At 28.7% G+C, this 22,922-nt stretch overlaps 5 protein-coding genes across 9 annotated transcripts; 4 read left to right on the forward strand and 1 right to left on the reverse strand.

The window, feature by feature from the left end:
- Positions 1-94: 94 nt before the first annotated feature.
- LOC132912769 (zinc finger protein 91) lies at positions 95-10,211 on the reverse strand. 3 transcript variants are annotated; one of them, XR_009659268.1, is made up of 9 exons: positions 10,097-10,211; positions 8,832-9,197; positions 7,844-8,758; positions 7,571-7,696; positions 7,192-7,428; positions 6,797-7,124; positions 5,638-6,708; positions 1,044-1,246; positions 95-982 (listed from the first exon to the last, which is right to left on the reverse strand). XR_009659268.1 is itself a non-coding variant. In XM_060970486.1 (8 exons), the coding sequence occupies exons 2-8, from the start codon at positions 9,158-9,160 to the stop codon at positions 1,208-1,210; spliced, it is 3,045 nt and encodes a 1,014-aa protein (XP_060826469.1). In that variant the 5' UTR covers positions 9,161-9,197; positions 10,097-10,211; the 3' UTR covers positions 95-1,207. The 3 variants fall into 3 exon arrangements, 2 of the variants coding, with proteins under 2 accessions (XP_060826469.1, XP_060826467.1); XM_060970486.1 differs by having other exon boundaries at positions 95-1,246; XM_060970484.1 differs by having other exon boundaries at positions 95-1,246; positions 5,344-6,708.
- Positions 338-1,760, forward strand: LOC132912811 (solute carrier family 35 member G1-like). The gene is made up of 3 exons (XM_060970577.1): positions 338-649; positions 741-956; positions 1,023-1,760. The coding sequence occupies exons 1-3, from the start codon at positions 338-340 to the stop codon at positions 1,503-1,505; spliced, it is 1,011 nt and encodes a 336-aa protein (XP_060826560.1). The 3' UTR covers positions 1,506-1,760.
- Positions 10,212-10,220: 9 nt separating the features above from the next.
- Positions 10,221-12,883, forward strand: LOC132912793 (uncharacterized). 3 transcript variants are annotated; one of them, XM_060970540.1, is made up of 5 exons: positions 10,221-10,311; positions 10,879-10,969; positions 11,039-11,119; positions 11,203-11,280; positions 11,344-12,883. In XM_060970540.1, exons 2-5 carry the CDS (start codon positions 10,915-10,917, stop codon positions 12,684-12,686), a joined length of 1,557 nt encoding a protein of 518 aa, XP_060826523.1. In that variant the 5' UTR covers positions 10,221-10,311; positions 10,879-10,914; the 3' UTR covers positions 12,687-12,883. The 3 variants fall into 3 exon arrangements, with proteins under 3 accessions (XP_060826523.1, XP_060826522.1, XP_060826521.1); XM_060970539.1 differs by lacking the exon at positions 10,221-10,311 and adding an exon at positions 10,334-10,436; XM_060970538.1 differs by lacking the exon at positions 10,221-10,311 and adding an exon at positions 10,539-10,803.
- Positions 12,884-13,135: 252 nt separating this feature from the next.
- LOC132912781 (ARF GTPase-activating protein GIT1) lies at positions 13,136-17,900 on the forward strand. Its single transcript, XM_060970506.1, has 13 exons — positions 13,136-13,471; positions 13,867-14,000; positions 14,071-14,183; positions 14,252-14,438; positions 14,509-14,639; positions 14,798-14,987; positions 15,048-15,120; positions 15,522-15,719; positions 15,789-15,955; positions 16,368-16,538; positions 16,605-16,784; positions 16,855-17,085; positions 17,155-17,900. Exons 1-13 carry the CDS (start codon positions 13,414-13,416, stop codon positions 17,344-17,346), a joined length of 2,025 nt encoding a protein of 674 aa, XP_060826489.1. The 5' UTR covers positions 13,136-13,413; the 3' UTR covers positions 17,347-17,900.
- A 1,145-nt stretch (positions 17,901-19,045) lies between these two features.
- On the forward strand, positions 19,046-22,666 carry LOC132912803 (nucleolysin TIAR). Its single transcript, XM_060970563.1, has 3 exons — positions 19,046-20,034; positions 20,185-20,481; positions 20,589-22,666. The coding sequence occupies exons 1-3, from the start codon at positions 19,447-19,449 to the stop codon at positions 20,880-20,882; spliced, it is 1,179 nt and encodes a 392-aa protein (XP_060826546.1). The 5' UTR covers positions 19,046-19,446; the 3' UTR covers positions 20,883-22,666.
- The last annotated feature ends 256 nt before the right edge of the window (positions 22,667-22,922 follow it).

The raw sequence follows: 22,922 nt of genomic DNA on the forward strand, positions 1-22,922 counted from the left end.
AGATGTACTTCATTAATATAATTGAAATAAGTACATATACATATACATTAATTTCAAAATGAAAAATTTCTTTAAATAAATGTAAAGAGAACCATATTTTTATAACAAATTTGATCTTATAATTAATATTTTTTACTGTTTTACATACAGACGAATTTCAATTCGATCGTTACATTTTCCAAATCTTCCTACCAGCATTAATCTGTAATAAGCTGTTTGACGTGCAAAGCTGTATGTTAATTTTATCAAACAGCAGCTGTATTAGCGGTAAACGGTAGTATACCGCAAATGTCTCGTTCAGTATAATCGTGTATTGTAGCTGTGAATTAGCCAAAGAATGAAGTTCAGCATTGAATCTACTGCTTCTTATAACAGTATACATCCAGAATATCATTACACTGAACAATTCGCCAATAATGCTGAAACGTATCAAGAGGGTACCAAATGGTATGGAGTATTTTTGGCATTTTTATCAGGTACATTTTTTACAATTAGTTCTGCATTAGTCAAAGCAGTAGAAAACGTACATCCTATGATATTATTGGCTATCAGATCTGTTCTACAAATGTTAGTTATGGCTACTGTAGCACTTAAAGTTTCCAAAAATCTTTTTGGACCCAAAGGGCAAAGAATGCTCTTACATTTGCAAGTATGTTAACTATAAAATTAATAATAGTTATATAATATTCTATATAATAATAAATAAAAATAATCTAATAAAGTATATCATCTTTTCTTAGGGAATAGTAGGTGGTGCAACTTTATCATTATTATATTATAGTTTTCGAAAATTACCTATAGGAGATGCTACAACAATCATATTTAGTTCTCCAGTGATTGTTATTGCACTATCTTTCATTTTGTTAAAAGAACCTTGTGGAATATTACGTGTGATAGTTATGTGTGCACTCTTTACAGGTGTTGTTTTTGTATCTAAACCACCATTTCTATTTCAGGTAAAAGAACAACATTTTTTATATTTCTATAAATAAATAATTTGATATAAAGTATTTCTTTTTTAGACATATAGAGCTGAATCGTACAATGTGATGGGATATGTATGTGCTATCTTAGCAACTCTGTTTACAGCTCTTAACATAGTTATTATGAGGAAGTGTTCGAAAATCCATTATTCAACAATAATCTTCAACCTATCTTGGTATTCACTCATTACAGCAATATTTTTCTTCTTCCTTGTGTCAGATAATCACGAACAAAAATCAAAGTTGCCACATGATTGGATTACCTGGAGTAAAATATTGTTAGTAGCACTAACTGGATTATCAGGTCAAATTTTAGTAACTAATGCATTAAAGATAGAAGGTGCTGGAAAAGTATCAGTGACTAGATCTTTAGATATTATTTTAGCTTATATTGTACAAATATATTTTTTTGGAGATCAGCCTACATCAACCAGTATCATTGGAGCATTTCTAATCATAGTCTCTGTTATATGTATGGGATTTGAGAAAGAAATTTATAATGTTTGTGATTTTATTCCCTAATTAAAGATACAGTACCTTAAATTATATACCTGCTCTTAGCATAAACATAGATAATATTATACATATTTTTATGAATGGTGAAAACATTGTTGTTATACTATTATTATGATTTCCATAATATAAAGTTTTAAAACTTTATACAGTATAATATTAAATTATATATAACTACCATTCATTTACATAATTTTTTCAACCGCATTAATTTGTATATTTTGTATAAGTTTTAATTCAAAATAAAAACAAAAGCAGCAAGTATTTGATAGTATAACTTAAACCGATTCTATCGAATCTGTACCATCTTTTTTTAAACTTGTCACTAGATAGAAATGACACAACTTTAAAGTATACAAATGAATACATATTTACAATTGTACACACATCATTACTATATGTACTTCGAATTATCCGTGACTTTGTGCGGACGTAATTAATTATATCTTTATAATTATTGACGCGGTTTATTAAAAAAAAAATATATATATATAACTACGATTAACAACACCATACCATATCCAAGATAATAGTATGTACACTTTTTTCTTTAGCTACTTTATCTCTGATAGATACAAACAATTCTATCAAGAAAATGCTAATTTAGAGCTTATAGATCTATACATATTCTTAGATCTTATATAGTTTACAACTTAAGTAATACATATACGAATTTTTCAGCAACTGTTTAAGATTTTATCATGCAACATAGTATTGTATGCTACACTATTTATTTTAGATTAATTATCGGTAGAAAGAAGCCACGGATACTTACATGCAATCAATCTTCTTATAGTTGAAAAAACAAAAAACTTATGTACATGTTCTTGTCTGTACCACTTTTTAAATATTTTATTTCGAAATTTCATCCAATTTGCATTTTTTTGCAATTATTGCCACCTGCACTAGCTGCTCTATGCACGCGTTAACTAAATCAATTTTTGAATCTTTTGTGTTATGCTTAAATAATATTAAAGCTACCATTAAATGGGAATGTAATTATGTGTAATATTGAAATAAGAATTATTTATACATAATATATCAACCTTTGTCTGAGATTTTTGATGTTTTTTTATGTAAATTTATATTTACATAGTTCTTATCCAAAAGTTGTAAATTTACATTGGTCACATATGAATTTTTGTAAATTTATAAGACATCCCTAAATGTCTTGTATCATAATTTCGAAATAGTACGAAGTCTAGTTTGTATTCTGTGAATTTAAGTAGTTTTAAACTGGTTTTAATTGTTTCTTTAGCATTACATCATTAATATAATTACATATACTACTAAAAAAATTAATCACTATTCAAGTATGTACACAACACACAAAATATGATGCTGTCCTATGAATATAATTATTAAACGCATTCTCTATTACTTGAATGTTTCTCTGAAAAGTGTCTTTTTTCTTAAATAATATTACCAATATCTTTTAATTTACTTGTTGAACTTTTTCAAATAATTTCGTTTATATATAAAAATATAGAAACAAATGAATAGTGGGCATTGTGCACCATTTCTATAAAGACAGATAAAAATATCAAATAATAATATATATATGTATATACACACATTGTTTTGCAAAATGTTACAAACGGTATCAGAATTTTTATTATATTCTTCATTATATTCAAAATATCTCTTAGTTATAAAAATAGAGCACACACTGGTTTTGATTGATTGCCTCATATAATGCCATTGAAATACAAGTAATTTAACTTTGAAATACATATATACATACATATATATATATATATATGTATATATATATGTATATATATATATAATCACGCATATACACATATGTCACCTCGAAGCTAAGAAAGATATTACAAAAGTCTACAGTATCTTGGATTAAATATAATAAAATTATTGTATGTTACTTTATACAAGAAAATATGTATATTTTAAATAATTTTTAAAACATAATATTCAATTATACGACCTTGCAGACTTTAAACAGTTTGAAACATTAATTAGATGTTTTTTTATTATTTAACATAATATTAGATATTAATTAGTAAAAGATAAAACATCTGCAAAGCAATAAAAATCTTGAATATTTATAACATATAATTTAGTAAACAGCAAATATTATTTTATATAAAATAATTTCAAATTTAATTTAATACAACTTTTTGAGATGAAATATGTTTCTTATTAATAAAAATTGTATTCAAAGTATTCGAACAGAAAAAAATGACAAGAGATAATTAAAAATTAATTGAACTATTTTTATCTGAAAATAAATAAAATTATTAAATCTTTTTAGTAATAATTAGAAAGAAAACTTTAGTATCTGTGTATAATTATTTATTTTTATGGAACAAAAATGCGATGTTGCAAAAGCTACTTGTCAATATATCTAAAATATTTGTACGATAGTATATACACTATCTCTAATACTCAAATCTTTACTCTGTAACATTAAACTTTTATGAGCTTATAGTAATATGTAAATTTATATTAACCAAAACAAAATATAATTCTGCTTTTTCCTGTATGATACTGTTTAATGTAATGCTATAATAGCATTCATCAACTATAGTAACAGCATCAACTATAAATAATATACAATTGATGGATGAAATCACATCTAGTGAAATATATATTTCCAACATGTAACATAAGTAAATAAATAAGATAATAGATAGAACTTTTCCCTTCTTTTAAATTTGAAATTCATATTTGATTCTACATATTATACCAGCACTTAAATTAAAATAATTTGGGAACTTATAACATTTAAGTTTTAATGTTTCCTTTTTCATCAAATTCTACACATGTTTTATATAATTACATAGAATACCAAATGTATTAAAATGATTTTCTAATTTTAAAAAAAACCATACAGATATGTTAGTATAAACAAAGTATACCATAATAATAATTATATTTTTATTATGAATACTATTAATCAGTAACAATGCATTCGTGTTTCTTGTGTCACAAAATGCTCCAAAGTATGAAAATTAATTTATACAAATATATTTCCATTGCAACTTGTGAAAAGTATGTGTATTATGACATGTTACAATGTTACAGGTATTTGATTCAAGACAAATTTATAGGTATAATCTCCTTTTTCTTCAAATATGAATAAAATAGTTAATACCCAAGTTTCTAATTATGCTATGTTGACTTCTATGTATTGTTATAAGTAAAAAAATTAATGAAAACAATCTGGGTTCAAATGGTAATATTGCATACAAATTGTTTATCATAATACTTCAATGCATTGGCTGTCATGTGTCTAATTACTTAGGAGTTAAAAGCAAAATACGGAGTAGATTTAATTCATATAAACGAATAATATGTATTATAAAATACACTCGCATTAATATTTAGAATATCTTATGTACACAGCGTGCCATTATTTCATTTTTTGTTAAATTTCATTATAAAATTGTGGATTGTAAAAGAATGGTCTAAGATTTCAATCCTTTGACAGGGGTAGGTGACTTTGTAAATTGTAAACATATAAAATATTTATAACATTACTCATTGTATCATGATTCAATATGAATTTTGAGCCAAACAGCTTTGTTAAAGAGAAACACGAATAGTATAAAAAGGATATAATAATAATGTTAATTGAAAACGATTATGTTTGAAAGTTTCTGCATACCATACATAGAATGACGTAATAAACTAAAGACAGCATCAACTTTTAAAATATATGTTAAACACAAACATCTGGTGCACTTCATAGAGCAACGAGTAGAGGACATTTTGGCATAATAACATAATGTCAATTGAAATAAACATATAAACTTTCATTGACCATTGTTAAAATATTGCTTAATTAATCAAATATTCTTAAAATTGAACAAATTTTGCATACCTCATTAACTTCATTGAACAAATTAAATCAAATGTGTATTGGAACATGGACCAATAATTCTGCTCGGCTGGAAAATACTGCAGAACACATTTCGCATGTATATTCTACAGCATCTGGTATTATAGTTTCTGGAATATCATCCACAGGGGCTATAACGCTATGAACAGCCAACATTCTTTGAGGCGTTGACTCAACTTTTACACTAAGTTTTACATTTCCAGTACCCACATCTTCGGTATTATTTGCTTCACCTACATCAGGAAGTATATTTTCTTCCTCGGTTGTAACACTTGCCTCGAATGCGACTTCTAAATTACTTCCATCCACTGAATGATCCATTAATCTTTCTGAATCCGTATTTTCTGTATTATTATTATTTTGTATTTCCTCGTGGTCAATATCTATTGGTTCTTGCTTAATTACATCTTTCTGTTTTTTAATTTTTCTCAAGACAGATGATTTTTTTCTAGGTGATGACTCTATTTTTTCATTATTAATAGCAAGAATATTGCCATTATTATTTCTGTGATTATTATTTGACGTTTTTTGTAAGTTAGGTTCTATTTTTATATTGGTTAATGGCGATTGATGATGTATTGGTGTTGGAGGTAATAAAGTTTCTTCCTTTTGTTTTGGGAATGTTGCAGGTGTTGGTTGAAGTTTCCCTTCAATGTGATAACTAACGTTTTTTGTTCTTGGTCTATTCCTTTCCCCACCCGGGAAAACACCTAACTTATGCTCTTGTGGCATCATTTTAGGTGTCCTTGTTACCATTGTTTTAGTTTTCTGTCCTTTTTTAACTCCATCACCACCAATTTCTACAGGCACTCTTGTTTTTTGGGTATGAATCATTTTTGGTCTACCAGGATGACACGAAGCTTCAGCTTCACTTTTTTTTTCTTCTTTCCTAAGCTTCTTCTTAGAAAGCTTCGATTTTCCAGGATTTAACTTTGAGTTGCTGACGATTGAATTTATATTTTGTAAAGAGTTTTCAAAACTTTTAAGAACATTCTGATAACCTTCTTCAACGTTCGATCGATGTTGCTTATTTTTTCTTCCAAGCTTTCTTTTTGTATTATCATCTGAATCAGAACCTCCTTCTATATCATATTGCTCAGTCATACGCAACATTGTGTTGGTTTCATGGGTTTTTAATTTACGTCTTCTTTTATATTTACGTGGTCCAGTTTGTGGTTGACGTCTTAATGCGGTATTATCATCGCAATGTTGCACAATATGAGCAACTATTTCTTCCGATGTTCCATACGCATCACCACATACTTTACATAAGTATGGTGTAATACTACCTACACATTTTGGATCAGGACCTGAATGATGAGCACGAACGTGTTCTCTGAGAACAACCTAAGGTAATAAAAAAGAAGTAATAAAAAATTAAGATATAATGTATTTAAATGGAATAGTAAAGTATATTTTAATTAAGCTGCCTTACTCTTTGATTAAAAGCACGTGGACAAATTGCACATCCATATGGCTTTTCTCCTGTATGGATACGTTCATGTTTTCTTAAAGTTCCACCATCAGCAAATGCTTTCCAACAAAATCTACAACCATATGGTCTTTCTCCAGTGTGAATGCGAATATGAATTTGTTGTGAACTACGACTACCAAATGTTTTTCCACATTCTCGGCATGGGAAAGAACGACCACCTAGATCTTTATTATGTGAATGACGGTGGCTAACCAAAGCTCTGCCGTCAGGAAACTCTTCTCCACATTCGTCACAAGCTACCATCTTATTGCGATGTGATACCATATGTCTAAAACAAGATTGTAGTAAGTAAAAGATTGGGGTTACCGACATATAAGAACAATTATAATAAGTACCTTCGTAATCTAGCTTTGCTGTGAAAACGTTTCCCACATTTTGTACATCCAAAAGTTTTATCGACATTATGAACCCATGAATGCTTTAATAAACTGCGTTTATCTTTACACGTTTTTCCACAAAGGGTACATGTATTTGGTGGAGCATCTTGGGCATGATTTTGTCGAACATGTTCAGCAACTTCAGCATCATCACGACATCTTTCCCCACACAGTAAACATCGATGACCGGGTGATCTAGACAGGTTAAACAATCTTTTATATTAATATTTATTTAAATATAGAATATAAATAAATTTAGAATAATATAAATTTTCAAAATTATTATTATCCTACAGATCCAAACTTTAATTAAAAAGGAATCTTAGCTAAATAGTACCTAGCATGAAGTTCAGCATGAGCTAACAATGCCAAAGCTTCCTCAAACCATTCACCACAAACATTACAAACATGAAGTCGACTTGGACCTTCCATCATATCAGCAGCCTCTTGTTTGACATGAATCCTAATGCAATCAACATTAAAATTAATATCACATTGTAATTAATTTTCTTGCAAATTGGTCAAGCATTGAAACAAAATGCAGTTTTAGTCAATATATGTAATCATAATAAACAAATATAGTTTGTCCACTAGCATAAAGTTATCTTACTTTTGATGGCGTTTAAGTAAATCCAAACGATGAAAAGGAACACCACAAGTATTACAATAGAATTCCCCAAATCTTTCATCTCCTGTATATGTGGCATCATTATCATATTCCTCTGTATCAGATTGTACTGTACCACCATGTTTGATACGAACATGTTCTCTTAAACTATTAACATCCCAAAACATATCACCACAAGACGTACATTCAAATGGACTATCACCACCATGTATGCGTGCATGAGAAGCAAGTGCTTTTTCCCTTGCAAAACCAACACCACAATACTGACACACGTATGGTTTTGTTGGATCAGTTATAGGCCACCGTGGTGTTTGAACTTCGTTTGATACAGGTGACATCTGTTCAGTCCATCTTGAGCTTGAGGCATAGTTACTACTGCGCGCAGAATTTCTACTAGTCATTTCCTCCAAAAGGCGCATATCTTCATCAACATAATCATAAGATTTACTGACGTACTTGCCCATTTCCATTTTGTTATCTTCCATATTGCGTTTCGAAATAGAATTATTTTTGCGTTTTCTTGGTACGCTAGATTGTACTTTTTTACGTCTACCTTTAGTAGATTCCTCTTCTTCTGGTGCCAATGAATCATCATCGTTTAAATCATCCTCTAAACCATCTCGTGGTGGTGCATAAGCATGAATCTTTAAATGATTCATAAGATCACACTTTCTTGCATAACGTGCTCCACATAAATTACAACCATGAGGTCGATCTGTTTGATGTGTCACCATATGATTCATTAAGTTTGCTTTCTTTCTGAACCTCCTGCTGCAGAAATCACATGGATAAGGTCTACTATTTGTATACGAATCTTGATCAATTGGCAATGGTATCTCCATATCATCATATTCCAGCAAATTTTCATGAGATACTTTTACTTCTGATATCTCAACTCTTCAAAATGTAAAATTAATTAATTATTCAATTTACTAAATTTAACTTAAAAAGATATTTTATTTAAACTTACCCATCTTCTGGACCAGATCTATCCCAATTATCTGCAATTACTTCTTCTGTAACCTGTATGTTCAAATAATCATGACCTTGATCTTGTGGAACTATGTAAATAGATTCCATGTCGTTGGATTGTGGTACCATTAATATTTCTGACCCTGTCGTAGAAGTAACATTGGGAACTGACTCTACTGTTTCTTCTATTGTAACTTCTTCGCAAGCTCCTATCACTTCCTCTTCTGCTCCAACAAGTTGTGCTTCTAAACCACATATTACCTCTTCGTGAATAACATTTCCCACCTCCTCCACCCACTGTAGTGTTAAGTCTCCAGCAACATCCATTTTGTTATAATATAAACTTATTTGATCACTGAAATCACTAAAATATAAGAATTACTCTTAATGTTAAAGTTGTTATAGTAATCATTTTAATTTCTTTTATTTCATTACTTTAATGTTGTTTATACAATATCTATATATCATCTATCAGTATATACATAATACAGAGAACATATAAATACATAACATCAAAAATGTATTATATGAGGTTAAATACTGACACAATTAATTTAAATCTAAAGAGATATGGTTCAAATTCAAAAGAACAAAACCTTCTTTTTAATAGATGATTATCTACTTAATTTTTAAGTAAAAATAAAACATTGTGAATTAAAGAACTGTTTTCACAGAAAGTCTGCTATTTATAGTAACTATCTTTGTAGTAAGAAAATAATTACTTTATACATTTCTTTTTATACATTTCCTATTGAAAATGAATTAAATTTATTTAATAATATATAATATTAAATAACATAAGGTGCAATGTTGAAAGTTGCATGTGAAACTAACTTAGAAGATACAGTAAGAGTCATTCAAAATTATTTATCAATTATGGATTTAAGATTTTCTAAGAGCGTTTTCACTAAACTTTTTAAACAACGAATATTTAAAATGTTGACATCTAAGGTTATATTATATAGGTTATGACTTTAGAGGTTATAAGAAGCATTTCAAAATAGAAAATTGTTTTACGCGAATGAACCAATTGATAGAAGTGCCAAATAGATCGGTAATGAAAAACAATGGGTGGCCGATCGGGTAACAGTATTTTACATATGATCAAAGCAGTAGCCATAGCCTCTCTTTATTCTGAGCCTCCTTCCATCCAATTACACATTACGAACTATCCTAAAGTGGTATTTGTTCGTGCACGCATAGAAATTTTCTACCTCAATTCAATGTTGATAGAAATAGACGCAATCACAATAATTTACTTACTGTTAAATATCCTCTACACAGCTATTAACCTAACCAAAAATACTTTATCGAGATTAAGAACAGCGTCAACCTTCGGTTGTTTTCAATTTGGAGGGGATACGTTTAGAAATAAATTTAACAAAATGGCCGACAGATGTGACTTTGGGGAATAGCCAACTATAGATAAGAAATCTGCGCAAAACCTTTCACATTTGCATAGTACTTGCCTGTAACAAGTAATTAATTGTGTAATGTACATTATATACATAAGTATTCATAAAAATTTTTGCTATTCGATATATAACTTTTATTTCTAACTTGTGAATTTAGAATCATAAAGTAAACGCGCGATATGTAAAATGTAAGTTCACAACTTTTCATTGGTGTATGCTATGCTTGCACAATGTAAATGCGCCATTCCATATAACTGAAACATGATTTGTCACTTACGAATCTATTCATTATTGTGTTTCATGATTAAAATCCGTTAAATTTTAAGAAATTTGAATTTGTTTATATACATTATCTTTACATTTGTATTTTATTTATGTTTATAGTGTAATTGTTAAAAAACATTTAATTACTGTAGTACATTATGTGAAGTAAGAATGGATAGAATAAGTAAAAAGCAACTTGTAGTATAAATTATAATGTGAAAGATATAATATTTTTATACGTTAATACTCAATTAAGAATTAAAAACAATGCCTATTACATCTAGTTCAACAGTGGGTGTAAATTAAATTTTGTAATATATAAAGAATCTACATAAATGATATACATGATTATATATTTTCTTTCAGGGTAAATCAAAAGTTAAGCGACCACAATCAAAAAGGATGACAGAATATTCAACATGTTCAAAATTACTATCAAACAGTGTACATAAAAAAGGTAATTTTGCTATAGTATAATTTTCGTACATAAATATATAGTCTTATTAATTAAGTTTTTATTTCATAGACTATGAAAGGCCTCAACCAATTAAAATTGCACAATTGCTTCGTCTACCTGAAAATGTAAAAGGCATTCCTCAAGACAGTGGTACATATATATATATATATATATTTTGTTCTTAATCTTTTTTATGTAAGTGTTATATATTCATAAAAATAAACGAATTTCAGTACGTAAAAGAACACAACCAGAAAGATTGGGTGCACTTTCAAACAAAAAAAGTATAAGGGCAAATGTGGAACAAAGTGGTTAGTATATATTAATATTTTTAATTAAATATTTATAATAACATATAATTTTATTTTTATTAGGTATTCAAAATGAATCCTCTAAGAAGCATGTACGTAGATTTCTTAATTTTAATGGTACTCCTATTAATGCTACAAAAAAGAACAATGAAAATAAAACTCAACCAGATAAATGTGAGAAGTTTCATCATAAGATTTCTAAACCAATAAAGAAAAGAAGTTTATTACTACCACCAAATGCTATAAAAGATAAATATTTAGAAAAAAATAATGTGAATATAACTAGGCAGTCAACAATATCTGAAATATCAAGAGAAACAGATGAAATAAATATTGACTCTAAAAATGAAAATAAAATCATGAGTGAATCCTTAGCTGTTAATATTAATTCTGCAGTACCATCTAAGAATAGGCAAATATGTAATGAACAGAGAATTATTCAATGTTCTAATCATTCAAAACCAAATCCTACTGATATAAATCATGTACAACTTTTGGAAACATTACATGTGGCATTAAAATCCTCTCAACAAATAATACCAAATAACGAGAATCAGGTGTTTACACAAAATAATTCAACGCATGAGAAATTTATTCCAAACAAGAGTGCTTTAAAATATGACATATCATCAAAACCAAAAGAAACAGATAACTGTATTCAAAATTTATATAATGATATTGAAGATATAAAATTAGTGGCTTCTGGAAATTGTACAGATATGGATTCACCTGAGATGATCTGTATAAATAAAGATAAAATTATTCGATTGGAACATGATTTAAAAGATTTATTAAAAGAAACAGAGGAAAGGATAACTAAATTAAGATCAGTGTTAACACATGTAACAGAATTACTTGTAAAAGATAGAGATATTGCTTCTGATACTGAGAAGAGAAGTAATAAAATGATGGACAAAGGAGTTCAAGTAGGAACTTGTTGCAGATCAGTACAATATTCAGAAGAACAGTTGAAAACACCTATTACACATATACCACAAATTACAGTAATAAACAAAAAGGATTCAAATGAAAGTAAGTCAACTGGAAATGATGAAAATAAGGAAAATGACAGAGGTTTCAATATAAGAAGAATGTCTGATACTGCAGTAGCAGATGGAAGTTTTCTAGAATTAGAAAATCAACTTAATATTATGCACGCAAAACCTATTCAGAATTATTTATCTAAACCAAAGACTCCTACAATTCTAAAAAAATGTAAGCAGAATCGATCACTCAGAGAATATATGGCTTTAAAGTCAAATATAAATTTTTTAGAAACTCCGGATGGTAAAAAGTTCAGATCTTTATGTCAAATAGATAGCATAGACAAATCTGTTAATGTAACATATATATCAAATAAACTGCTCACGGATCTTCAGAATTTATACTCTGAATCACCAGATTAAATATGAATTTCTTTACGTAATGGTATTGAATTGAAAGATATCGATAAATATATGTATTTAATTTATATACAAACGCTATACAATAATCTAATATATTATATGTAATACAATTATGATTAGTTAATGTAAGTTTTATATCTGTGTATATGTATGTTAATGTATGTTTAAATTTTAATGAAAAAATTGTTCCAATTTTACATAAAAAAATTTAAATATAAAATAAATATATGTATATTTTGTATTAAATAGAAATTAATAAATATATTTTCGTGTATTTATTAAAATACCAATTTTAACAAGAAATTTGAAGTTATCATTCAAATTTTACTTCATAGATTTTGTATAAATTACAAATATAAGTATAAAATAAAATTTCTTATAATATTGTTAAAGATATATAAGTTTTTGAAATACATGTAAAAAAAATATTTAATATAACGTAAAAATGGAATAGGTTAGAATAAAATAATGTAAGCAAAAGTGTATCGTATGATTGCATATCTTTTAGGATGCTCGATCAATGGTGCCACTACCTCAAGCTAGCTTGGGATGATTTCTGTCACAGTGAAATCATTAAATATATAATGACATCCAAATTAGGGATTCTTATTTCTAAATTGGTTTTCGATGTTATTATTTTTAAAAGAACCTGTGCATTATGTTACGCCTTTTAAACTTCTCATAACAAGTCTAACTACCGTACTTTAACGAAATAAAGGTAAAGAGAATGGCTCGGCCAAAGCATAGAGTTAACACGGATATATGCGCTGACTGCGGAGCACTCGGTAAATGCTTTCTTTTCTTTTAATGATTTATTTAACATACGATCTTTATTAAATATGTTTAATTTCTTACTAATATTCTGTAATCACATGTTAATAAAAAATTGTTTTTAAATTGATTAAAACTAATTACATTTTCTATATACTTTTTCACATGTCTATGTTATGTAAGGTAACTAATTTATGTATCAGAAAATTATATTTTATTGATAATTTTTATATAATTATCGAATTTTATAATGTATATTATATTAACTTTAAGAAAAAATGATTGTTATTTGTGATTTTATTCATGTAATTTTTTCTATTTATTACAATTTAATATATTAATTTATCACTAATGATTCATATTTTATCATAAAAATTACATGGAAATAAAATTTTAAAATTGCTTTTAGAACCAGGATGGGCTTCATTGAACAGAGCAATTTTATTATGTGATGACTGTTGTGGTGTACATCGTAGCCTTGGTCGTCATATATCTCAAATAAAATCACTTCACAAGAGCATTTGGCATGCAAACCTCCTTAATGTTAGTAAAAATAAGTACAAATTTACTCAGAAAGTTTCTAATTTAAAAAATAATGATTATTAATTTATAGATGGTACATACATTGAATGATAATGGAGCAAACAGTATTTGGGAACATTCCCTTTTAGATCCTAGTAATTCGAAAATTAGTAGAAGAAAACCTCAAGCTAAGGATCCACTACAGTTAGTATAAAATATTTTATAACAAAATATGAGATAAAATTTTAATAGTGATTGAATTATTTTTATAGCCCAATAAAAGCTGATTTTATTAAATCAAAACATCAACATTTAGCATTCATATTACGTCCAAGTAAAGAAGAATGTTGTAGTGAAGAAGAATTAAGTAGACAGTTGCATAGTAGTGTTCGTACAAGTAATTTAGAAACTTCTTTAAGATTACTTGCACAAGGTGCTAATCCAAGTTATTTTTACAAGGTAGTTTTAAACAAACCATTATTATGCAGTTTAATGGTAGAAACATATCATACAATATGTCATTTTACAGGAAAAGGGTACAACACCTTTACATGTAGCTGCTAGAGCTGGTCAAGCTTTGCAATTAGAGCTTTTAATAGCTAATGGTGGTAATCCTAGCATAATTGATTCAAATGGGCAGACACCTGCTGAAATTGCCAAGTATGTAACTATTGGGTTGGCAACTAAGTGATAAGTTGTCAATACCACCTAATGACAAAATCCGCAATCACTTAGTTGCCAACCCAATATATGCATACGCTTATTTTGCATATGAAGAAACATTACTTATGTATGATTGTCATATTTTTGTTATTTAGAATGGCAGGACATATAGACTTATCTGACCGCCTAATTGAATGCATCTATGAATTAACAGATAGACTAACATCCTTTATATGTTCACGTAAACCAAACCATAGACTGGATGAGCATATAATTATACCTGAATGTACATTATTATTGGAACAAAGTGATCTGTGTTTAGAAGGAAGGAATAAGTTACAAATGGTAAGTGTACTTTATTAAAATATAAATATATTTATTATATGAATCTCCTTTTTTTTTTAGTTATCGAATCATTTGTTGGAAGAATTGGCAATGGATGTTTATGATGAAGTAGATCGTCGAGAAAATGAAGAAAGTAAGGACATAATTGCATTATATAAATCATTTCCAGAAATGAGTAGATTAGCATCTGAAAATAATTCTACATTATTCATAATTTTGAAGTTTTATATGTAGCTTTTTATAATATACGAACATATGTATATTCATATATATAACTGATTTTATAGAAATTAAGTATACACAAAACAAACATATTACATTAATCCATGTTTTTTCATATATTATGCTATTAATATGCATGCTTTTTTTATTGCATCATTTTAAAGGAGAGGTGAGTTGAATTTAAAAGTTTTAATTTTATTTTAATATATGCATGATTTGAATAATAAAATAATTGTTATAGATACACGTTATATTTTAATCACTTGATAATTGACAATATTAATTATTTTTTACTTTATGTTCTTGAAATAGTTTGGTTTGCATCTGCATCCTTACCAGAAAAATGTACAGTGCCTTTCCTACCAGTAAACCCACAGCTATCATCAACAAGAAATCAAGGTAGACAAAAACTAGCAAGATTTACACCAAAGGAGTTTGCTACACTTATTATAGATTTTCTCATTGAGGCTCGCAGAAGACATATGCTTGCAAATAATGCACCATTACAAGGTTTGTAAGAAATTGTATAAATTAATTTCTTTAATTTATTCATTGTATCAACATGTGTAGTATTTCTAGATCCAGCTATTTCTATACTTCGTAAAGAGCAACATGGAAAGTATGGGTCACAAATGTCTGATGATGAACCATTGTATGATAGTGTTGCTTCTGATGATGATTATGCATTGGCATCATCTGACAATGCAGTGCCTGAATATTCCGCACAGTTTAAAATGGATAACGAGGTACGTATTAAATTACTTTAACATAAAGTTTAAAAAAGTAGTTATAAATACGGAAAGTATGGTATAAGATATAAAAAAGATGGACAATAAGTTACATGCTAAAAATAGATAAAATTGTATGGTAACGTATTAAAGGTACCAGCTCTAGTAACGAAAAGAAGAATAAGGAATCGGCTAAGTACATGGCTCTTCTGTAGACAGTGCTATTAGGCAAGTGCACAGGTCTGTTAGTGCATGTGCAGCCTTTGCCAGAGAATGCTATATAGTTCACTAAAATTTATAACATGATCATACTGATTATGTGTTTTGTTTTGTAACAACCATATAACTTCTAAAAGTTCTCTCTTTTTCTTTTACTTTTTTCTTCGCATAGAAGTGAAATTTCATTGTGTATGTTAAAATGTTATTACAGGAAGCTTTTGCACCATTAGCTAAGGGACTTCCATCTGTTGTTGAAGTTTTAAAAAAACAATTAACTCTCTCCGAATCTACTATCAAGGATCTCCGTGAGCAGATTCGTACTCTGCAGAGTACTGTAGAACAACTGACACATGAAAATAATGAACTGAAGCAAATGATTCATGTAAGATAAATATTTAATATCTTTATAATATATTGCAAATTAAAATCTGATGTACAAAAAATATAGGTAAAAGAATCTACTGATGGAGTTATTAATGGTCATGTTAGTGGAGAACAAGAGCCAGAACTAGAACCAGTGCTTGATATAAAAACATCTCTTAATAGGAGCAATCAACGTCCTGCGTCTATGTATGAAACACGAGAAGGTTTGCGAAAACCAAATTCGTGGTCAACGTCTATTTGTCAGGTAATAATTTGATGAAAAATTCTTTGATTTATGTTTCTTAATCTTATTGCATAAAATTTGATTGATACAGGCAAAACGAGATTCAGAGACAATATCTCGCAACAACACACAAAGTTTATGGGAATGCGGTGCTCCTAATCTTCCCCCTAGCGAGGAAGTTACTCGAAGAACTGAACAAGTTACAAGAAGAATTCAGGAACTGTGGATGGCCATGCAAGATCCAAAACAACGAGAAGCTTTTGTACCTTGTGCAGAAAGAATTCGTGTTGCTGTTGCTGAACTCACAGCTATATTTCCCCAAGTAAGACATGCATTTCTTCTTTAAATGTAAACATAAATTTATATTAAACACATTCAAATTATGTTGTAGAATCCTATTGAGGAAAATATTAGATCTGCTCTGCGACAATTAAATGGTAATACAGGTAGACTTCAAGCAGAATGTTCTGGTCTTCAGAGATGTACTAGTGATATAGAACATATGGACAGATGCCTTCAGCAAGTACGTTCATGTGCTTATGATATTGCCAAAGCAACAAAGCTTCTTGTTACCCAATTTTAAACGTAACAGATCAAAGGCAAAGTATTACAAATTAAATAATTCATATTTGATGTATATAAATTGTACAGACGCTTAATATCCTAATACTCAAAATCATCACAGATTAATACATTGAATAAGTAGTATTCGTCTTATATTACATAACAATAATTTGTTGTCTAATATTCTTATTTTTATTGTAATGTAAATAAGAAGCAAATTTTAACACATGAATATTCTTATAGTTTGTTAAATCGTATAAAACATGACACGTTTCAAGATTCGATATAATATTTACGTAACTTTTAATGTATGATAAAGACTGAATAGCCATGAACCAATGAATTTTATTAATATGCAATTTTAGTTTCTATACTTGGTTTTACAAATATACTTTCTGCTCATATAAGCTGGCATATAAGAAACAATTATAAATGTGAAAAAATTTATTGCATTCGTGTGATTAAAAAAGTATTAAGTGCAATACCAAAAGATTTAAAGTATCTTAAAGTTGTTGTTAAAACCAGGTAAAAATTTTGTGCATTTTTAGTGCCAATAAAAAAATTTATTTTGCGGTATCAGTAAATAATTATTTACCATAAAAATGTATAATTAAAAGATTAATTAATAAAAATGTGTTTTTATTGATAACTTATAAGTGATGAAATATTTATAAATAATCCATTTTGTATGTTTAAATATTATATTTTATTATATATATAAAAAACCAGCTTATATTAAAGCATTACAAATAAGTGAGAATTTTGTCGCCAGTAAAAGAAGAAATGTTTTTACTATTATTATTATTATTATTATTATTATTATTATTATTATTATTATTATATTAATGTGATCAACACATATGTAACAATGAAAGTTTATATTGATAATGCATTAATTATTTTACTTCAGGTATTTTCATCAAGAATTGCTCTTACTGTATCATTGGTATTAAGAATATATGTTTAATAGTTAAATAAAATTTAAATATATTATCGTTGATGCAAATTACATGATATATTTACTGGCAAATATAATTATAAAATTGAAATCGTTTTTAAATACTTTCATTTATCCAAAGACTAATGTTTCATATTTACATTAAAGCTAATAACTGCTGTGTAATGATAGTTTAAAGCGCATGAATCATCATTATTTCTTATAACATAATCGTTTACATTTTTTTACTTCAGGATATTCATTTGGCGCGATGCATTTTGAAATGAACAATAAAATCCTTAATATTGTAAATGTTTCTGTAGACTAACCCTTATTTATATGATAAATGATTGTACTTTACAATATGGAGAGTGTATAGATTATACAACCTATCATAATTTATTTGATATTATCTTAATTATTTCTAAAATTTTATTCTATTTTTTATATTTTAGTCTTAATAGAAAAAAATGAGCTTTAATAACAATTATTTTCTAATGTGATATGTATTTCTCATGGAAATGACTAAAACATAAGTTCTCAACTATTACATATAATATTAAAATTAATTATAGTTTTATGATATTAAAGTTTTAATATTAAAGATCATTATAGTCAATTACTGTCACCTTGTGAAGGATAAATAATATCAACATTGTATTAAAAAAAATTAAAATTTAATGGAAATGAACCTTAAAAAAGTAATTGTCTAGTGAATTTTGTAGGCCAATGATTCACAAGCGTTTTCGCGCTACCTGTTATGAAATCTTCGACGGATGATACAAAAACACGTGTTCTTTACACTTTAGCTGACAAAGTTTTGAGTAATTCGCATAAATTTAAGAAAGTTTAGGTGGGTAGGTAAAAGAAAGTGAACAGGCGTGAAGCAAAGGTAGTTTTAAGTAAGTCAATCGGTAGAATAGGAAAGTTTATGTGGATGATTGAAGGGAAAGTAGTGAAGCAGGAGAGCGGCCATTTTATGTTAGTATGACGTAGAGGCTGGGTGTAGCTTCGCGTTCAACCGTCCGTGTTCTTTGGAAAAGGCGAGAAAATCTGAATTCTGATGCTGGGGTCGAGGTAAATGCACGTACCACGCACTGAACGTGTGAACCGTAAATTAAGCCGAAGGAAAGTAAGGAAATTAGTTAAATAAGGAAGTACAGACATCCTGAAAGAGCGAGCATGAGCGAAGAAAGTAATCCGCGAACGCTCTATGTGGGAAATCTAGACACTTCGGTGTCGGAGGAACTATTGTGCGCACTTTTTTCACAAATAGGTGCAGTTAAAGGATGCAAGATTATACGAGAACCAGGGAACGATCCATATGCATTCGTCGAATTTACGAATCATCAATGCGCGGCTACAGCGCTAGCCGCCATGAACAAGCGATCCTTCCTGAATAAGGAAATGAAGGTTAACTGGGCAACGAGCCCTGGAAATCAGCCGAAGTTGGACACAAGTAATCATCATCACATATTTGTCGGCGACCTGTCGCCAGAAATCGAAACACAAACTTTGAAAGAAGCATTCGCGCCTTTTGGCGAAATTAGCAATTGTAGAATTGTCCGCGATCCACAAACCATGAAAAGTAAAGGATATGCTTTTGTATCATTTGTCAAAAAGTCTGAAGCTGAGGCAGCGATAGCAGCTATGAATGGTCAGTGGCTTGGATCTAGAAGCATCAGGACAAATTGGTCGACCAGAAAACCGCCACCACCAAGATCCGAAAGGCCACGACATTCAAATAATAGTAAACCTAACTATGAAGAGGTATGTTTGAAATTTCAGTAGTGGTCACCTATCAATTTCCTTACCTTTGTGTCTAATTAAGATTTATGTTATGAAGTTATATATAGCTCACTTGTTGACAACATAACTAATTTTGTTTATTTTCTAATTTGTGTATATTATCATTAATAGGTATATAACCAAAGTAGTCCAACTAATTGCACAGTATACTGTGGAGGTTTTACAAATGGCATTACAGATGACCTGATAACCAAAACATTTTCTCCCTTTGGTACTATACAAGATATAAGAGTATTTAAGGATAAAGGATATGCATTCATAAAATTTACTACTAAGGAAGCTGCAACACATGCCATAGAATCAACACATAACACAGAAATTAATGGTAGCATTGTTAAATGTTTCTGGGGAAAAGAAAATGGAGATCCTAATAGTGTGGGCCCAAATGCAAATCACCAAGCTCAACAGGTTATTTTAATGCGTATATTTTTTATTTTGATGATTCATATGTCTTTTCTTTAACAAATTAAAAAAAATAATAAATATTAAAATATACATTGTCTTTTGTTTAATAGGTTACAGCTGGGGCTGGACAATATGCATATGGATATGGCCAGCAAATGAGTTACTGGTATCCTCAAGGATATCCACAAATGCAAGGTCAATTTTTACAGCCTGCTCAGTACTATGGTCAATATTATGGACAACAGGCTCAATATATGAATAGCATGCGAATGCCTGCTCCTGGTGCAGGTACATGGCAACCAGCACAAGCGACCGCCGCACCGCCGACTGCAACTGCACCATTGCCACCAGGTCAGCAACCTGCAATGGTAACATATACCATGCCACAATATCCCACGCAATGAAACTGATCATTGATCAACATCAACTAATTGTTACATATGATACATTTGCCCTTGGGGCGTTTGCAAAATCTGTTCTGTCATATACCTATTCCAACAAGTTTATTGGTATTTTGACTGCAGCATCATATGTACAAATTTTCCAGTTGTACTTCGATTGAAGTATTATACAAAAAGAAGCTCTTAAATTTGGTTGTATTAATATTGATTGGTATTATATTTCAAAAGAAATCAAAAGTTCAAAGTGATGTATATATTGAATATATACACTGAGATATTTGAATATAAATCTTTCTTGTTTGTTTCCCTTGCCAAACAATAGAAACATATACCATTGTAATGAATGCAAATATATCTTGCAATTTTCATTGAAAAAGGAAATATCATAGCAGTCAATCCATCTGTGTAATATAACAATTTTTTCAAGACGATTTTTATGCTGTTGAATGAGGTATATTTCTGAACTTAAAATTGCAGCCCCTTGATGAGCCCTGCATTCGTTGTGCTGCGTAAGGTGTACGTATGTATGCGAACATTGCGTTGTTATATTTTTAATATTTTTGCCACAATTACCAATCTTTAGTTTATTTCAAATCATTAATGAACAGAGATAAATGTTCATTTATGGTAAACACAAAGTATGACATTGAACATAGTATAAGATAGGGATTATAGGTAGACACGGCGCCTGTGATGTAGCTAGATTTGGATGCATGCTTTGACGTGTGCAGGGCCCTTATTAAAGTAAACTATGCAAGTCGATAAACGAGTTGTAAACTTTTCTCGTTTTGTGATATTTATCGTCGGTGGTAAATGTACAAAAAACATTCTTATAACAAATTTTAAGAAAATACTTCTGGAAGTGTCAAAAATGAAATATTTTACACCGAATTTCACTTAATTGAATATACTTTGTTATACTGCTTAGTGACTCCTCTCCATTTGTACAAAGAAATAGCGAATCTTGATGTAATTATTACAATGTAATTTAAGTATAATGGTAATGGTAATGATGAACACTTCCACTAAGAGTTGGAGTCACTATTGTTTTACTTTTATTGATTTGTATATCGATAGTTGAAATTATGTTCCTTTAAATATGTTGTAAAATATTCAGTTCTTTTCTTGTAATAATTAGCATATCAATTGACAATCACATTTGATGTTATCTGATATTTTGACATTATTGCAATTATCACATGGCACGATACATATGCCTTCGTGTCTTCCAATTACTACACAGGTAAAAATTATTGCTTAACTTTAATATTTTCAATTTTCAATAAAGTTAGGTTTAATATTTATTTATTACTTTTTTTAAGAATTTATCATTTTCATTCTGATTATTTCTTGAAAATTCATTTTCCAAAATACATTTCATTAAGTTAATAAATAAACAATAAACAAATTAGAGTGAGTTAGAGTAAAATTTATCGATACTTCGCTTCACCACCGACGATAATAAGCCATAAACCTTTCAAAACCACTTTGTATAAAGTCATTACTGAATGTAATAACAGAAGAAACATAAAATCGAATATAGCAATGATTGACTGCGATAAGTGATATCGAACTATGGAGAGCCAATTTAAGAAAAAAAACTTGTCTATGGATTAATAATAATCAGTGAACCGATGGAAGACATAAAAAAAAAAATGTTATATAAAAAGTAATTTAGGTACAGTAGGGTGCGAAGCCCTCGAAGATGCTTAGGATAATGTTATCTTATAATAAAAACAAATTGTCCTTTGAATGAAAAAAAAGGAATAAATATTTAAAATACACAATATTTTGTATTATTTCATAGCCCACGTTATTATAAAGTATAAAGTTATGAAATAATAACAAAAGTGACTTTTTAAATTTATAAGAAACGTAGTACCTTCGTTTATAACTGGTTAAATGTAAAAATAATATAAGTTTTTTAAGTACATACAAGGTAATTTTATTTTACAGCCGACATACTTTTACAATAATTGTTTACGTTAACCGAGCATATTTTTTTCTGCAAACTATCTCGTCAAGCACTTAAAACACTTGATG

The sequence above is a fragment of the Bombus pascuorum genome, chromosome 12, assembly GCF_905332965.1.
Source record: "Bombus pascuorum chromosome 12, iyBomPasc1.1, whole genome shotgun sequence".
NCBI lineage: Eukaryota > Metazoa > Arthropoda > Insecta > Hymenoptera > Apidae > Bombus > Bombus pascuorum.

What these genes read in the sequence shown, in the direction of transcription:
- LOC132912811 (XM_060970577.1), top strand. Translation starts at nt 338, where the DNA reads ATGAAGTTCAGCATTGAATCTACTGCTTCTTATAACAGTATACATCCA. An exon ending in GAATGCTCTTACATTTGCAA is followed by an intron (nt 650 to 740) that starts GTATGTTAACTA and finishes ATCTTTTCTTAG; the next exon opens with GGAATAGTAGGTGGTGCAAC. An exon ending in AACCACCATTTCTATTTCAG is followed by an intron (nt 957 to 1,022) that starts GTAAAAGAACAA and finishes TTTCTTTTTTAG; the next exon opens with ACATATAGAGCTGAATCGTA.
- LOC132912769 (XM_060970484.1), bottom strand. Translation starts at nt 9,160, where the DNA reads ATGGATGTTGCTGGAGACTTAACACTACAGTGGGTGGAGGAGGTGGGA. An exon ending in CATGCTGAACTTCATGCTAG is followed by an intron (nt 7,429 to 7,570) that starts GTACTATTTAGC and finishes TAACCTGTCTAG; the next exon opens with ATCACCCGGTCATCGATGTT. An exon ending in CACGTGCTTTTAATCAAAGA is followed by an intron (nt 6,709 to 6,796) that starts GTAAGGCAGCTT and finishes TTATTACCTTAG; the next exon opens with GTTGTTCTCAGAGAACACGT.
- LOC132912793 (XM_060970538.1), top strand. Translation starts at nt 10,780, where the DNA reads ATGCCTATTACATCTAGTTCAACA. An exon ending in AAACAGTGTACATAAAAAAG is followed by an intron (nt 10,970 to 11,038) that starts GTAATTTTGCTA and finishes TTTATTTCATAG; the next exon opens with ACTATGAAAGGCCTCAACCA. An exon ending in AGGCATTCCTCAAGACAGTG is followed by an intron (nt 11,120 to 11,202) that starts GTACATATATAT and finishes AACGAATTTCAG; the next exon opens with TACGTAAAAGAACACAACCA.
- LOC132912781 (XM_060970506.1), top strand. Translation starts at nt 13,414, where the DNA reads ATGGCTCGGCCAAAGCATAGAGTTAACACGGATATATGCGCTGACTGC. An exon ending in GGTCAACGTCTATTTGTCAG is followed by an intron (nt 16,785 to 16,854) that starts GTAATAATTTGA and finishes TGATTGATACAG; the next exon opens with GCAAAACGAGATTCAGAGAC. An exon ending in TCACAGCTATATTTCCCCAA is followed by an intron (nt 17,086 to 17,154) that starts GTAAGACATGCA and finishes ATTATGTTGTAG; the next exon opens with AATCCTATTGAGGAAAATAT.
- LOC132912803 (XM_060970563.1), top strand. Translation starts at nt 19,447, where the DNA reads ATGAGCGAAGAAAGTAATCCGCGAACGCTCTATGTGGGAAATCTAGAC. An exon ending in GTAAACCTAACTATGAAGAG is followed by an intron (nt 20,035 to 20,184) that starts GTATGTTTGAAA and finishes TATCATTAATAG; the next exon opens with GTATATAACCAAAGTAGTCC. An exon ending in CAAATCACCAAGCTCAACAG is followed by an intron (nt 20,482 to 20,588) that starts GTTATTTTAATG and finishes TTTGTTTAATAG; the next exon opens with GTTACAGCTGGGGCTGGACA.